The sequence below is a fragment of the Chelonia mydas genome, chromosome 11 (genome assembly GCF_015237465.2).
Source record: "Chelonia mydas isolate rCheMyd1 chromosome 11, rCheMyd1.pri.v2, whole genome shotgun sequence".
In the NCBI taxonomy this organism is placed as follows: domain Eukaryota; kingdom Metazoa; phylum Chordata; order Testudines; family Cheloniidae; genus Chelonia; species Chelonia mydas.
The window spans coordinates 67813733-67827346 of NC_051251.2; the positions used below are offsets into that span (position 1 = coordinate 67813733).

General features: G+C 42.7%; 1 protein-coding gene across 2 annotated transcripts; it reads left to right on the forward strand.

Annotated features, from left to right (window-relative positions):
* The first annotated feature begins 1859 nt into the window (after positions 1–1859).
* Positions 1860–13047, forward strand: LOC102942432 (putative methyltransferase DDB_G0268948). Of its 2 annotated transcripts, none has more exons than XM_043525508.1 (7): positions 1860–2015; positions 5458–5586; positions 5820–5980; positions 6468–6681; positions 9945–10045; positions 10455–10592; positions 11615–13047. In XM_043525508.1, the coding sequence occupies exons 2-7, from the start codon at positions 5476–5478 to the stop codon at positions 11730–11732; spliced, it is 843 nt and encodes a 280-aa protein (XP_043381443.1). In that variant the 5' UTR covers positions 1860–2015; positions 5458–5475; the 3' UTR covers positions 11733–13047. The 2 variants fall into 2 exon arrangements, with proteins under 2 accessions (XP_043381443.1, XP_037769026.1); XM_037913098.2 differs by lacking the exon at positions 1860–2015 and adding an exon at positions 4828–4864.
* Positions 13048–13614: the final 567 nt, after the last annotated feature.

Sequence of the window (13614 nt, forward strand, 5' to 3'; positions counted from 1 at the left end):
GTATGTCTCCAAGCTGAGCATTAGCCCTCCAGCTCGAATTTAGACATTACCTAAGAGTGGAACTCATCCCCTTACAGTGAAGATCATCCTTAAAGCTGGTGGTTATTAATATTATTAATTATTTGTATTATCATAGTGCCTGGGAGTCGTGCTCATAGACCAGAATTTCATTGTGCCAGGTTCTGTACAAATGCAGAACAATAGTCACTACATTCTCTGGCAGTTTATTATGATTGTATTTAATATTCCAGTAGCATCTTGTTGTGCCAGGCATTGAACACACACATACGAAGGCCTGGTCCTGCCCCAAACACCTGACAGTCTAGTGTCCTGATCCTGCAAACACTTACCGACATAATTAACTTCACTAACATGACTTCAGTGGGATTATTTAGGTGCTTAAAATTAAGCAGATGTGATTTGAAAACAAAAAAGCTAAAGGAAGTGTCATCTGCCCTCCAGCCAGCAATCACTGGCAGATTTGGCAGGGGTAGATCCTAAGGAGGGGTGTGAAGGAGAAGAAGAGGCTGACGGCCTTTTAGGTTTTTAACCACTCATTTGTTAGCTGTTTGTCACTAATGCAGCCTTTTAATTGCCAGAGTTCCAGCAGGTCCTGGTTAAGCCCAGACCAGGAATTCAAGAGCAGCCTTTTGTCAATATTTGTTTTCACTTCCACTCTTGGCTTAAACCAGAAAGCACAGAGATGGGGGGCAGGGGAGGGGGGGTGTTAAAGTGAACCAGACTTTTTCTACCCCTAAAAGTTCAGTATGAGTTCAGGGCCAAGATTTTCCCATTTTGTTTGAAGTGGTTTGCCTGACCCAAAAAATGACCAACCAAACTCCAGTATTTGCTGCAACAATGTAAAGTGATCTCACTGAAGTAAGGTTTCAGAGTAGCAGCCGTGTTAGTCTGTATTCGCAAAAAGAAAAGGAGGACTAGTGGCACCTTAGAGACTAACCAATTTATTTGAGCAGAAGCTTTTGTGAGCTACAGCTCACTTCATCCGATGCACTGAAGTAAGCTTGTGGAAAATCGAAATTCCCTTAAAATAGCTGCAATTTGAGTACACTGATTAGAACATGTGGAGGAGGAATAGATAATTTATGTTCCGAAATCTTTCCCATAGTCAGGAAAATCTCCCTTTCATGTCAGTGACTTTCTTTTTTGTATGTAGTAAAATACATCCAGATTTCAAAGGTAACATATCAGCTCCCAGAAAGTAACATGCTTCCCTAGATACGTTTAATCTCCCAAAGAGCAGAATAAAAAAATGCCCCATCCATCATTCCTGGGCGTTCGTCTTATTGGAAATAACAGAACTTCACAGAAATCACGGAGGCTGGCACTACACACACATCAATTGACATGAAGCAGAGGCAGATTACCAGGTGCTCCAAAAGAAACAAGAACTTTTCCATATAGAAAGTGTGGTAACTGGTTGGAAAAGCTTTTCAGTTTCACATCTGTAGGGGACTGTTACACCCAAGGGTGAGGAAAGGAATAACAATTAAAGCCTACAAGTACCTGACAGTATCCTTTTGCATTCATCAAACTTAATTCTGTGTAAGGTTCCAAATGCAAATCTCATTGTAAAATTCAGAAGTAGTCAAAATCACGCCATAAAATATATTTACTCTAAAATACTCGGCAGAGTTAAACTTTGTTTCCCAGAAACACATCTCGATAAAGAGATGTCTCGGTCTAACTGACACAGGGTTTCCAAGAAAGAGAAGAAACATCATAAATGAGAGTTCTACTGGCCAGTTCTTAAAATGCATTTGATTGGTTATATTTATTCAGCTGAAAACCAGCAGCCAATGGAATCTTCTGTTCTCAAGTTTCTAAAACAATGGATTGCGCTCAGCTGACCTGGGCATTAACAAATCAAAGCTTCTGGGTTCACAGGTTGGCTTCCCCCAAGCTGCAGAAAGAATACCGCTAATTCATCAACTGCGGCAGGAGTTCTTGCTTCTTGGGCAGGGAATCCATCTGTTTCAGTGACATACAGATACAAGGTACATTTCCTTTGATTGCTTCACAGTTTCTTTTGGTGTTTCTCATATGCTAACTTGTGCCTGGCAGGGCTTGTCAGGTTGAGAAGTTTTTATCTCTGTGAAAGAAATGCACAATTAGGGGTTGCAAAACAATTGACTGAAAATGTTTTTGTCCAGTGGGCAAATGATGGTGGCTCAGCCCTAACTTTGACCTCCTATAAATTGTTATAATTCTATGTCCTTTACTCTGCTTCCTGAGCTGTTTTTCTTTCCGTGTCCCTGTGGTTTTCACAATAAAAGCATGAAGAACTGAAATAAATTGAAATCTTTTAGAGACAGAATGGTACTATCTATTCTACAATATTCAGGGTACTGATAGCAGTCCCATCGTAGCTGAGCCTAGAGGTCTTAAACTCTCATCTTCCTTGATGTATTCATCTGCGCCCTGTCCCCATGACAGATTCAGATACGGGAAGCTGGAGTTTCAGACTTTGTAAAGGGCTGTAACTGACAAGTTTTCCAACAACCTCTACTACACACAATCCTTTGTGGACATGGTTTATAATTATAGCAACCCCTTTTTCTCTCTGCAAGGCTGAATGCCATAGCACACCAGTGGGTTGCAGAATTAGCTAAGTTTAACTTCAAAGTCAAATATTATCTACAGAAATCTGATGTGGAGACAAATAATCTACCCAGAAGTCCCCTTATGCAAAAATGTGACAGAATGCACTGAAGAGACAGGCAAAGATGTTTAGATTAATGCTGTCTTATAATGTATGGATGTACACAGAGATGGCAAGGTACTTTGGTTGACAGCTATTGCTAGCAGCCTTTTGGCAGTAGGAGACTTAAACCCATCACAATGCCTCTTCCACAAGAAGACATTTTTGGCAGCCCAGAAGGAAAATCTGGCTATTGCTAAATTTCTTCACTGTTAGATATAGGGGGGAAAGCCTAATAACCAAGATAACAGGGGAGGATACACAGTATCTATTTCTGTATCTTATCCTAGATTCTATCCGAGACGGATGTAAATATCAAAGTAAATGAAGTGATATTGCTTTCTGGTATCGAGATTGTTCTATATCCAAGGTTTTATCATTTTGCATAATGTACAGGTTTTTTTATTCAGCAGATCTTTTTTCTAAAGAGAATGTGATATGCCCAGTGACTTTGCATTATGCGGTTATACCACTGATTATATAGGCAGTGTTATTTCATGAGATATGAATGTCTTTGGGACTATAAACTGTTCAGACCTGGCTATCCTGTCCAATTGTGGAACTCAGCTGCCACAGAGTATTCCTGCTTTGGGGGACCCAGGCACTCACCTGGCACTCACCTGGCATTTGAGGGACCCAGGCTGCCATCCCTTAAAACAGGCAGAGCAGAGATTTGAACAAGGGTCTCCCATGTGAGTGCCCAAACCACTAGGCTATATACAGTAGTAGTTCTTATGCTCTCTCTGTGTGGCCCAATGAATATTGAATTGCTTATACACAGTGGAACAGCTTCAACAAGCCAGAATGAAATTTGAAAGGTTGTTCTCATTTTACTGAAATGCCCCCTTTTTAGTTTTTGCTAAAATGTTTTTGTAATTTTAAAATATTTTTCCAGGTATTTTTGTCACTTTCATTTTTGGGGGGGGGGGGTTCTTTCCCTTATTCCCACATCCCCACAGTTATTTCAGAGGCGGGAGGGAGACAATTTTCAAAAATGAGTGAGGAGGGAAAAAAGGGAGGAGAGAAAGTAAAAGAAAATAAGAAAAAAACAAAAAATTAATAGTAAAACGTATTTTAAAATAACAAAAAAAGAAAATGCCACATTTTGCAATGTTTAAGTGACTGATTTTTGACAAATTGTCAGTTAAAAATAAGTATTTTTGACAAAAAATAATTTGACACATTTTGACCAGCCCTGCTGTAAACATAGGCCCACATAATCGGCTGGTGCAAATCAGCATAGCCCATTCCCTTCTGATTTGCAGCACTAGATGATCTGGCCCACATCGTATTTCCTCCCACAAACCCCTGTATTCTGCATTTTACATTTACCACCTATACCCAAGACAAAGACACTTGAAAAGCAAGTTCACTGACCCATACTGAACAAGAAGTATCTTTGCCCTTCACTGATTCCAAGGGTTAGAACTTCAGTACGTAACTTGAGTAATATTTAATTGAGTTAATTACATAGTCAGTGGAGTTTGATCTTACGGCTTGTGATGTTGCACCCCATAATGCTTTATCTAAATATGCTTATCAGTGCATATGAGATAACTGAAATATGTTTTATGCTACATATGCTGTGTAACATATCTCTGCAAAGGTTTTGATCCACTCAATATATTCATCCTATTTCTATGCATGTATCATTTTTGTATTCGAAGTTACGAATATTGGCTGCGTACTTGTTTAATTTTAAGTAGCCTTAGTAAAACATTTGGTCAGCTTCTTTAGAAAGGAATTTGCAAGTTAAGTGCGGAGTCAAGAGATACTTAAGCTAACAGTGAACTTGGAGACGTCAATCCACATCTGAGTTTTCCCAGGAATGTGGCCTGGATGGTAAGGAACTCAGTCATGCATGGACATGTGACTTGCCCATGTGATTTCAAAATGCCATCTTGGAGCTGGATTTGGCATGGGAGAAAGGAGGGGGTCTCCACCCACAAGAGATAGTCTATTTAAGCCCCTGGGAGGCCCCTCTATTTGGTCTTCAGCTGGCTCAAGAGATAGCCTCTCCACCCCCAAAGGATACCTGAAAGAAACTGGAACAAAGGACAGTAACCATGGGGGTGTGAGTGATTGCTGGACCCAGACTAGAAGGAGGCTAGTCTGCAAAAGAAGCTTACTGGAACATATCTGAGGGTGAGATTTCATCTGTAATCATTGTCTTACTGTATTAGGTTTAGACTTGCGTGTTTTGTTTTATTTTATTTTGTTTGGTAATTTACTTTGTTCTCTGTTATTACTTGGAACCACTTAAATCCTACTTTTTGTATTTTATAAAATCACTTTTTACTAATTAATTAACCCAGAGTATGTACTAATACCTGGGGGGGGGGGGGCGGGGAACAGCTGTGCCTATCTCTCTATCAGTGTTATAGAGGGTGAAGAATTTGAGTTTATTCTGTATAAGCTTTATAGAGAGTAAAACAGATTTATTTTGGGTTAGGACCCTATTGGGAGCTGGGCATCTGAGTGTTAGAGACAGGAACACTTCTTAAGCTGTTTTCAGTTAAGCCTGCAGCTGCTGGGGGATGTGGTTCAGACCTGGGGCTGTTTGCATAGCAGGCAAGCGTGTCTGGCTCAAACCAAGCAGGGCACTGAAGTCATAAGCTGGCAGGGAAAACAGACTCAGAGGTAATCAAAGCACATCAGGTGGCAGTCACAAGGGGGTTTTTGTGATCCAACCCATCACATGGCTAATGTAACAAAGTGAATTTGCCTAATCCCCTTAGGTGCCAGTTTGCTGGAACATGGCTGTGCGTTTGTTTGAGGCACGACATCATGCAGTTTTGTATCAGACATACAGATTCTCTCCCTCTGAAAATCTCCAAAGTCTCATCTTCTCCTACTTGGAAGAAAAAGTAAGTGACCATGTCAGGCCCTAGGCTGAGAATACTGTGGAGAAGACCTATAGAATACAGTAGGAGTGAAACCAATAGGATACTACAAACGTTACTCTAATTACCTGGAGAATCAGAGCCTTTACTCTGTGACTAGGACTGGGTACATATATAGGGGCATAAGGAAGACTAAGATTTAGACCTTCATAAGAATTTGAGCTCCGCTTGCTGAGACGTGTCTGTTCTCTCCTCAGAAAGTAGACCCCATTCGGCTGGCAGTGGATGTTGCCTGTGGGTCGGGACAAAGCACTCGTGTACTTGCAGCTCATTTTGAGAAGGTGGTTGGAATAGACATCAGTGAAGCACAAATTGAGGCAGCCAAACAAGCTACCTCCTTCCCAAATGTTTCTTACCAGTAAGTGTTCCATAAAAGGATGCTTTCCCTTTGGGTGTATCCAGAGTGCTGACCTTTGCACAAAGCAAGCACTTCATGAACAGGACAGATACAGGCCAGCATTTTCAAACCAGGTCAGTCATTTCTAGGTGCCTGACTTCAAACATATTTGGTCTGCTTTTTCACAAAGTGCCCAGAACTCACGACTCCATCTGAAAGTCGGCAGGAGCTGCAGCTGCTCGGCTTCTGAAAATCAGGCCACTCCTAATTAAATGCCGAAATATGGATTTTGGAGCTCCGATTTTGAAAACTTGGGTTGACATTCTTGGGCCAAACCGCTCCTCAGTTCCAAGGGAACAAAAAAGTGAGGCTTTTCAAGGTCAGATTTTCAACAACACCACATTTCCTCCCAGCAGCGTCCACACCTGACAAGTTTCATGCACGTCAGGCCCCAGTAGAGACGATTCCTTCTTCCCAATTTAAGTATCTTCCCTGTTTCCCTTTATAGTGTGTGCCCTGCAGAGGAGCTGCCATTTGAGGATGGTTCCGTGGACTTCATTACTGCTTTTACAGCTGCCCACTGGTTTGATATGCCGAGGTTCATGAAAGAAGTGGATCGAGTTCTCAGGCCACATGGCTGTGTGGCCCTTAGCACCTACACTACAGACTTCAGTATGCACTATAAAGACTGCTCGGAAAGGCTTACGGAAATCTTCACTGAGGTGGGAGAAGAAAACAATCCTCTTTTGAAAAAAAAGACACTCCATATGGCAGGAAGTGTCTAGTATATTTTAAGGTTGCCAGACACTTTCCAGTATAAGACCCTGTTTTCAGCTGTTTATAATTTTGCTAGAACTTAAGCATTTGGGCTGAAATTTTCCTTTCTGCCTGTCTGCCACAGCAAAAACAGTCAGCCATTTCCAAAAAACAGAAATAGAGACTAATAGGTGCCTTTGCCCATTTCAAAACAAATTCTTATACCCATTGTGTTGAGAAGTTCTAGCTCCTCAGCGCCCTGGAGCAGAGCTTGGAATTTGCAGAGCGGTTGTGCGAGGGATGTGCCTTCCAATTTTTTCCCCATGGGAAAACCACCAGAACTTGGCTGAGTTATAACTCTTTGAAAAATTTCAGCTTGAACATTGTCAGTAGAGGGTTTGGCAGCTAAATTTTCCAAAGATTCCATCTGCAATGAACATGCTCCAGCTCCTCACAGCTCCTGGTGCTCGCCCACGGACTGTGAATGCACCATCCCCACGCAGCAATTGAGTATGCTCCATCCTGAAGCTGTTGGGGCTGAGCTGGATGTTCCCTGCTGCAGGTCACTGTGGCGCTGGGCACCAGTCCTCACCGCAGGGACACAGTCTTCAGTGGTGCCCTGCTTATGGCCAGGCAGCATGAGCAGGAAGCAACCTGGCTCAATTCAGAGAGGACATGAGTCATGATTGTGGAGGTAGAGGAAGTAGATTGGGACAAGGAGCTTGGGGAGGGCAGGGAGTCTGGGACTGAGATCTAGTGAGAAGAGGGTAATGGGGCATACAGCAGCCTACGTGGTAGCGGCTAGCACTGGTTCGGCAAGGGGAGTGGGACAAGGTGCCTGAGAGTGAGATGGGGGAGCAGGTGCGAGAAGTCTGAGGTGGAATGAGGAGATTCGGGGTGGAGGTTGGGATGTTTAATGTTTGTGAAGCACTCAAACATTATAGTGTTTTCTAACTGTGCATGGCAGGGTTTGAATAGTATGCAGGAAATAAGGCATGAGGCCACATGTTGGACAATCAGGATAAAGCAAAATATTAAATAGCTACTCATTATGTGAGCATTGTCCATCTTGTTCACTGAGTTTGGCAGGGGGCCTGTGGAAAAACTAGTATCCAGTCATGTAACTTAAAGACTATATCATAGAGAAGGTGTACGATGGAGGCAAATTAAGGTTACACAAACAACCTTAATTCTGGCATTTCTTAACTTTGAGTGCTTGACTTTGTATCCTGGATAATGTTCTTTTAATGTAGCCTTGGGGTTGTATGTAGGGCCTGAGCCAAAGTCCATGGAAGTATGCAAGAGTCATTTGACTCCACTGGGATTTGGATCCGGCTCTTATGGAACGCTGCCAGGTGATGTGGTACATTTGGGAAGGCTGGCTCGTGTTCAGGCAGCTTCCACCACATAAAACCCATTCCCTGACAAAAACTATCTTCACACTGAGGTATGGCTCAGAGAACATATGAATAACTTGAGATAAATTACATTATTGGCTGTTGTAATTATCACCTAATAAAGTATTACAAACCAGGACATTCAGAGTTATTGTTAGACTTACCTTCCTTAAGGTAAGGAAATGACTCAGGTAAGGTACCAAAAAACATTAATTCTGTCCTCTATTGATACCATGTAATACCCAAAGAATTCTGACTAAGGCGTTATAATGCTATGGTCTCTTTAGATTAAACTGATTGTAAAGACATGTTAGCTTTCTGTCTTCCCCTACCTCCATAGTGTCACTCAGCTAGGCCATTTTGAGAAGGGTATCTTTCTCCCATTGCTCTCAATGAGAGCAAGGCTGCAGAAAGCCTGAACAAAAATGGCTGCTCTCTCCATTCACTTGGTCGTCACAATATTCCTGTCTGTCTCCTGATGGCACAGATGGCCGCCATCTTCCCTGAGGTGGCTTCATTCTCTTTGGGTGGGCAGTGATCATTTTGATAGACGGCGTCTTAACTGAGGTCAGCCTTATTGCCTAAGTTCCAGTAAGAACAATGGAAGAGGTTATGTCTGCCATTTTGAAGTAGGGCGGTTTTTCAAGGATATTCTCTGTAAAAGAATATTACTATACCACGCCAGCAGAAAGAGATTCTGTCTAATACAAACTGCGGAGATAAAGGAAGAAGGAGGCACGCGTCAGGACCCTAATTGGGCACTGGATGATCGCTGCTTCTCACCACCCAGCAAGATGTAATGAGGTTGAGTAGTGCCCGTATAAGAAAAATTAAAACTACTGATTATTCCTCATAAAAAGGTTTTTAATGACTTTTGACTATAAAGGCAACACAGACAAAATAAGAAAAGGAAGAATAAAGACCAACACTGAATAAGGATTAATATAAATGGCAAGTTATACTGAAGACCAGCACAAGTACATGTAAAGTTATTATTTATCAGCTACTTACTACTATTCTTAACACTATAATGTCGATACAGACGTGAGATCAATTTAGCTCGAGCAACCAGACTTCTTTACTCCATAAACGTACCCTGCATTTGTCCAAAAATATGTTACCCTTCAGTCGGCTGTTTTCTACACTGGCCAGGTACAGACAGTCAAGAAGTGCACGTCCCTTCAGTTCAGGGAGCGTGGGTCAGGTTTCCCTTATGACCGAAACACACACACAGCCCCATGCTTTAGTACTTTTTATCTGATTTGTTGGCCGTGTTTTAAAACAGACCAACCAATTAGGGTAGGCCAAATTTTCAGGGTGGTTAGCATTGTCGCTTGGACTGTATAATTTATGCTTACTTATCTCCTTGTAGCCAATTGTTTTATAAATTATTTTACCACATAAAAGTCAGCATAGATTGTTATTTAGTAGTAGCGCATTTTGACCACAAATCTTAGCTTCCTTTTGCAAAGCTTGCTTTTTAGAGCTTCCAGAATGAGGCCTAACACTGACAATACTTTTGTTTAGTTCAAGCTTGACAATACAGTTGTTCAAATTATTCACACTAACAATAATGGGTGGGTGGTCGGGGGGGAAATAGGGAATGACCATTAAACCCAAAATAAAATTGTTCAGATGTAGCCCATTCACAAAACTTCCATGAGTTTTAAGTATCAGGGAAGTCTGAAGGGTCTGTATTATTCCATTATTCTCCTGTGTAGCTCTAACTGGCCCTCAGGCCAGGCAGCCCTGAATCAGGGAGTGCAGCTCAGATGAAGTGGAGGATCAAGGCCTTACATAACATTTTTGCTGTTTCTGTTCTGACTTTACAGACCAAGGACCTGCTTCTTGAATATGCAGATGAAAAAGTAAAACTTGTCTTTGCAGAGTATAAAGAGGTGTTTGAGTCTGTGCCTTTTCAGGACAAGCGGAGGTGAGAAGACAAGAACAAAACTGAATTTTATGTAATCTCTTGCATTGTGGGCTGTGTGAGCCATGGAATACTGGGCACTTGGGCGGCATTCATTGGTCTTCACTTTGAGACTGCAGGTTGCAGAAGATTCATAGAGTTTAAGGCTAGACGGTGGCACTGAGATCATTTGGTCCAATGTCCTTCAAACAGATCTACAGTGTCTGGTCTGTCTGGTTCATCTGTGTGGCTTCCTCATCAAATGAGAGAGGTTTCCCCATAAACAAATGTCCAAAAAGGGGAAGGGATAACAGATCATGCTCCACATCTTAATAATCTGCGTGAGCCAGATCCTCATTTGTATAAATTAGCATAGCTCCATTACCCTCCAGGCTTACTTCTCCAATGCTCTGGTTTCTTCCCACTCTTGCAGAGTTACCCAGATCTTAGACAAAATTCCCATGTCTGTTGCGGGAGTAACTGGGTTCTTCCAGTCCCTCTCCATGTATCAAGCCTTTCTGAGGAGCGACCCTGAAGCAGCAAAATCCCTTCTCCAAAAAACTGAACAAAGGTAAAAACAATTTAAGAAAATGAGCAGAACATGGGCAGCTCTCTTGTATGACATAGGTGAAGAGTGAGGTTGCAACAATTCCTCCAACGCTTGGGGGTGGGGGAGGCAGTCATTGCACTGGTGCAGCCCTCTTTGCTCTGGGTCACTATTGTGAGTGTGGCTTTTTATGGGCCAGATCCTCAGCTGGCTTAAATCAGCAAAGCCCCATTAGCTTCAATAGAGCTATGCCAACTTAAACCAGCTGGAGATATGGCCCAGTATTTCTGCCAGAATCCCCTATGTGCATTGCTGTCACTGGTGAAGTCTAGGTTGATACTTCATAAAATAGGCAGCTTAGCTAATTTCCTCCTTCTGATACTTGATACGGAGTATTTCCTTCTGGGACATCCTGAAGTTTAATTAGCAAAGGAATAAAATATTGAGAGCTTGAGCTTCTAGTTTCATCTTATACCCAATAAACCACAATCTCTTGGGCTATATGGTGGCTTCAGTCTCTTTGTACAAACCCAGTAACACCAAAAGTTTCACAAATGGGCAGCCTACCATATGGTCCTTAGTAATTACGATTAGTGACTAATGTGCTAAAACTGCTTTAGAGATAATAAGTTTCTCTTGAATTCCCCTTGTGTATCCATTTTTCTGGTAAGAGTAGAATGTTTTTTGATGGGACAGGTATGTCTTAGGGCTTGTCACCCCCCGAGTGACATAAGTTACATCGACTTAAAGCGGTGTCCACACCACACTGCTAGCAGGAGACAATCTCCCACTGATACAGCTTCCACCTCTCATTGAGGTGGAGTGATTATGTGGACTGGAGAGCGCTCTCCCGTTGGCATAGCACGTCTTCACCAGGCGCACTACATTGGAGCAGCTGATCAATGCAGCTGCGCCGATGTAGCGCAGTAGTGAAGACAAGCTCTTAGGCTGCGATGCTAAGAACTGGCCTGGCTGTCACCTCTGCCTCTGGTAGGACGGGAGTCTGTCTATGAAGTAAGTGACCCTTCCTTCATTTCTTGTTTCAGGTTCCTGGACACCATGGGAGTTTGCTCTAGTGAAACCCAGGTAGAGATCAGGATAAGGAGTGTTTGTGTTCTAGGCTGCAAGGGGCGACGAATGGAAAATCCAGCAATGACCCAATAGCTAGAAGAAAAATCCTGATTTTGGTATCTACTTATAACCAGATCGATAAAGACAAGGTAACACACCATGGAAGGGATCATTTGAACTACTCCTACACATTGCTGGGTTCCAGGTTAATCGTTTCGGCTCCAGAGAGAGACCTCGGCATCAGTGGAGAGGAGCAAACAAAATATTAAGATGCATGAGGAGTGGGGTTGAAAGTAATACAGCCTCCCTAGGAACTCTGTGCTCAATCCTGGGCATTCTGCTTCAGAAAGGAGATAGCAGACAAAAGTGTTCAAAAATGGGTGATGAAATTATTAAACGCCTGCAGAAACTTTGAAGGAAGAGATCTGATACTGGCCACTACTGGAAGCAGGCTACTAGAAAGGATGGACCACTGATCTGATGTGCTGTAGTATTTTTTGGCTTCCCATGGTGAGGCAATGTCTCAGCTTCTCATGTACCACTCTCATAAATCTGTCCATTTAAAAAAAAAAAAATATATATATAGTCCCAATGGATGAAATTATACAGGGGGTCAGCACAAAGCCTATGAACTGCTTAATCCCTATTTTGTTCTGGCTCTTTGCATGAGGTGACTTTCCCCTACTGAAAACAGGATAAGGGACACATTCTCTTTTAGGATCTTCTCTGAGCTGTTCCTCAGTTTAGCATTTCAGAACTGCTGTTATTTTATTGGATCCAGAAGGAACAGGGAAGGGATGGTTACATACACCAAAAGCATTTTCTTTGGACATTAAAGAACACTTCACAGCACAAGCACTGTGAGGAAATGGCAATGCAGCAGTCTCTAAAGTGCAATAAACTTTACAGCTACAGCACATTTACAAGTCTGGTAAATTTGAGTCTTCTTCCTGGACCTGGATGTGTTACTGTGACCCTGCTGGTACGTCACTGCCCAGGATGGTTTTGGAATCTATGCAGTTGCACCCATTCTCCTCCACCTTTGGTTCCAGCCCACCTGTCCAGTGACCTCCCCCTCTGAGGCTGGCACTTGATGCAGGGTTTAGACAGCATGGCCCCTTTAAAACGTTGGCTGCAGCAGAGGACGTGCTGATTGTTCCAGGAAGAGGAAGTGCTGGTTGTTCCAGGGGTGTGGAGAGAGGGAGAGTGACAGGGAGCATGTGCCTGGAGCTCCAGACAAGAGGGCTGTGATGTTGTATGATTAAAGATGACCATTTATATCATTGATATTGCCACAGTTACCTAGTTGCAACAAATCTTGCACAAAGTGTATCATGTAAGGTGTCCATGGAAAAGTTACAATCTATTGAGTATGATTCTCCTGATTAAATCACTGTATCTAAAGTTATGAATATTGGTATGTATTTGTATCTCCAACATGTGGTTTGTTCCTGGGTGACACCCTCCAGATAGCTATCTAGCCCTGATGTAAATCTATGTGTTGATGGCCCATCAAGGACACGCCACTCACACAAAGGCCATTGAAAAAAGTCATCTGGTCCAGATAGCTCTTCCTGCAGATGCCTGAGACAGCAAGGGGCCAATGGCCACCCCTGTCATTCAGCAAAACATGTAAAGGCATGTGGTGTGGACATGTGACCTTGGACGCCATCTTGGGCCAGTAACTTTCCATCCTGGTCTGTGGGCTTTGTTTGGGACAGTAAATTTCCATGCGCATGGTAAAGGATATAAAAGCCCCTGAGACACGTCCATTTTGTCTCTTTCCTACTCCAATTCTCTGGATTGTGGATTTACAACTGTGGTTAGATGTTTGGCTCTGTGTGTGTGTGTGTGTGCTCTGTGTTCTCAGCTGGCACAGCAGACCTCAAGCGGACCGCCCAATGCCTACACGAACAGTTAAGGGATGAAGGCCCCAGTTGAAGCACAGTACTAGTATCCCACAGACTCTACCGGA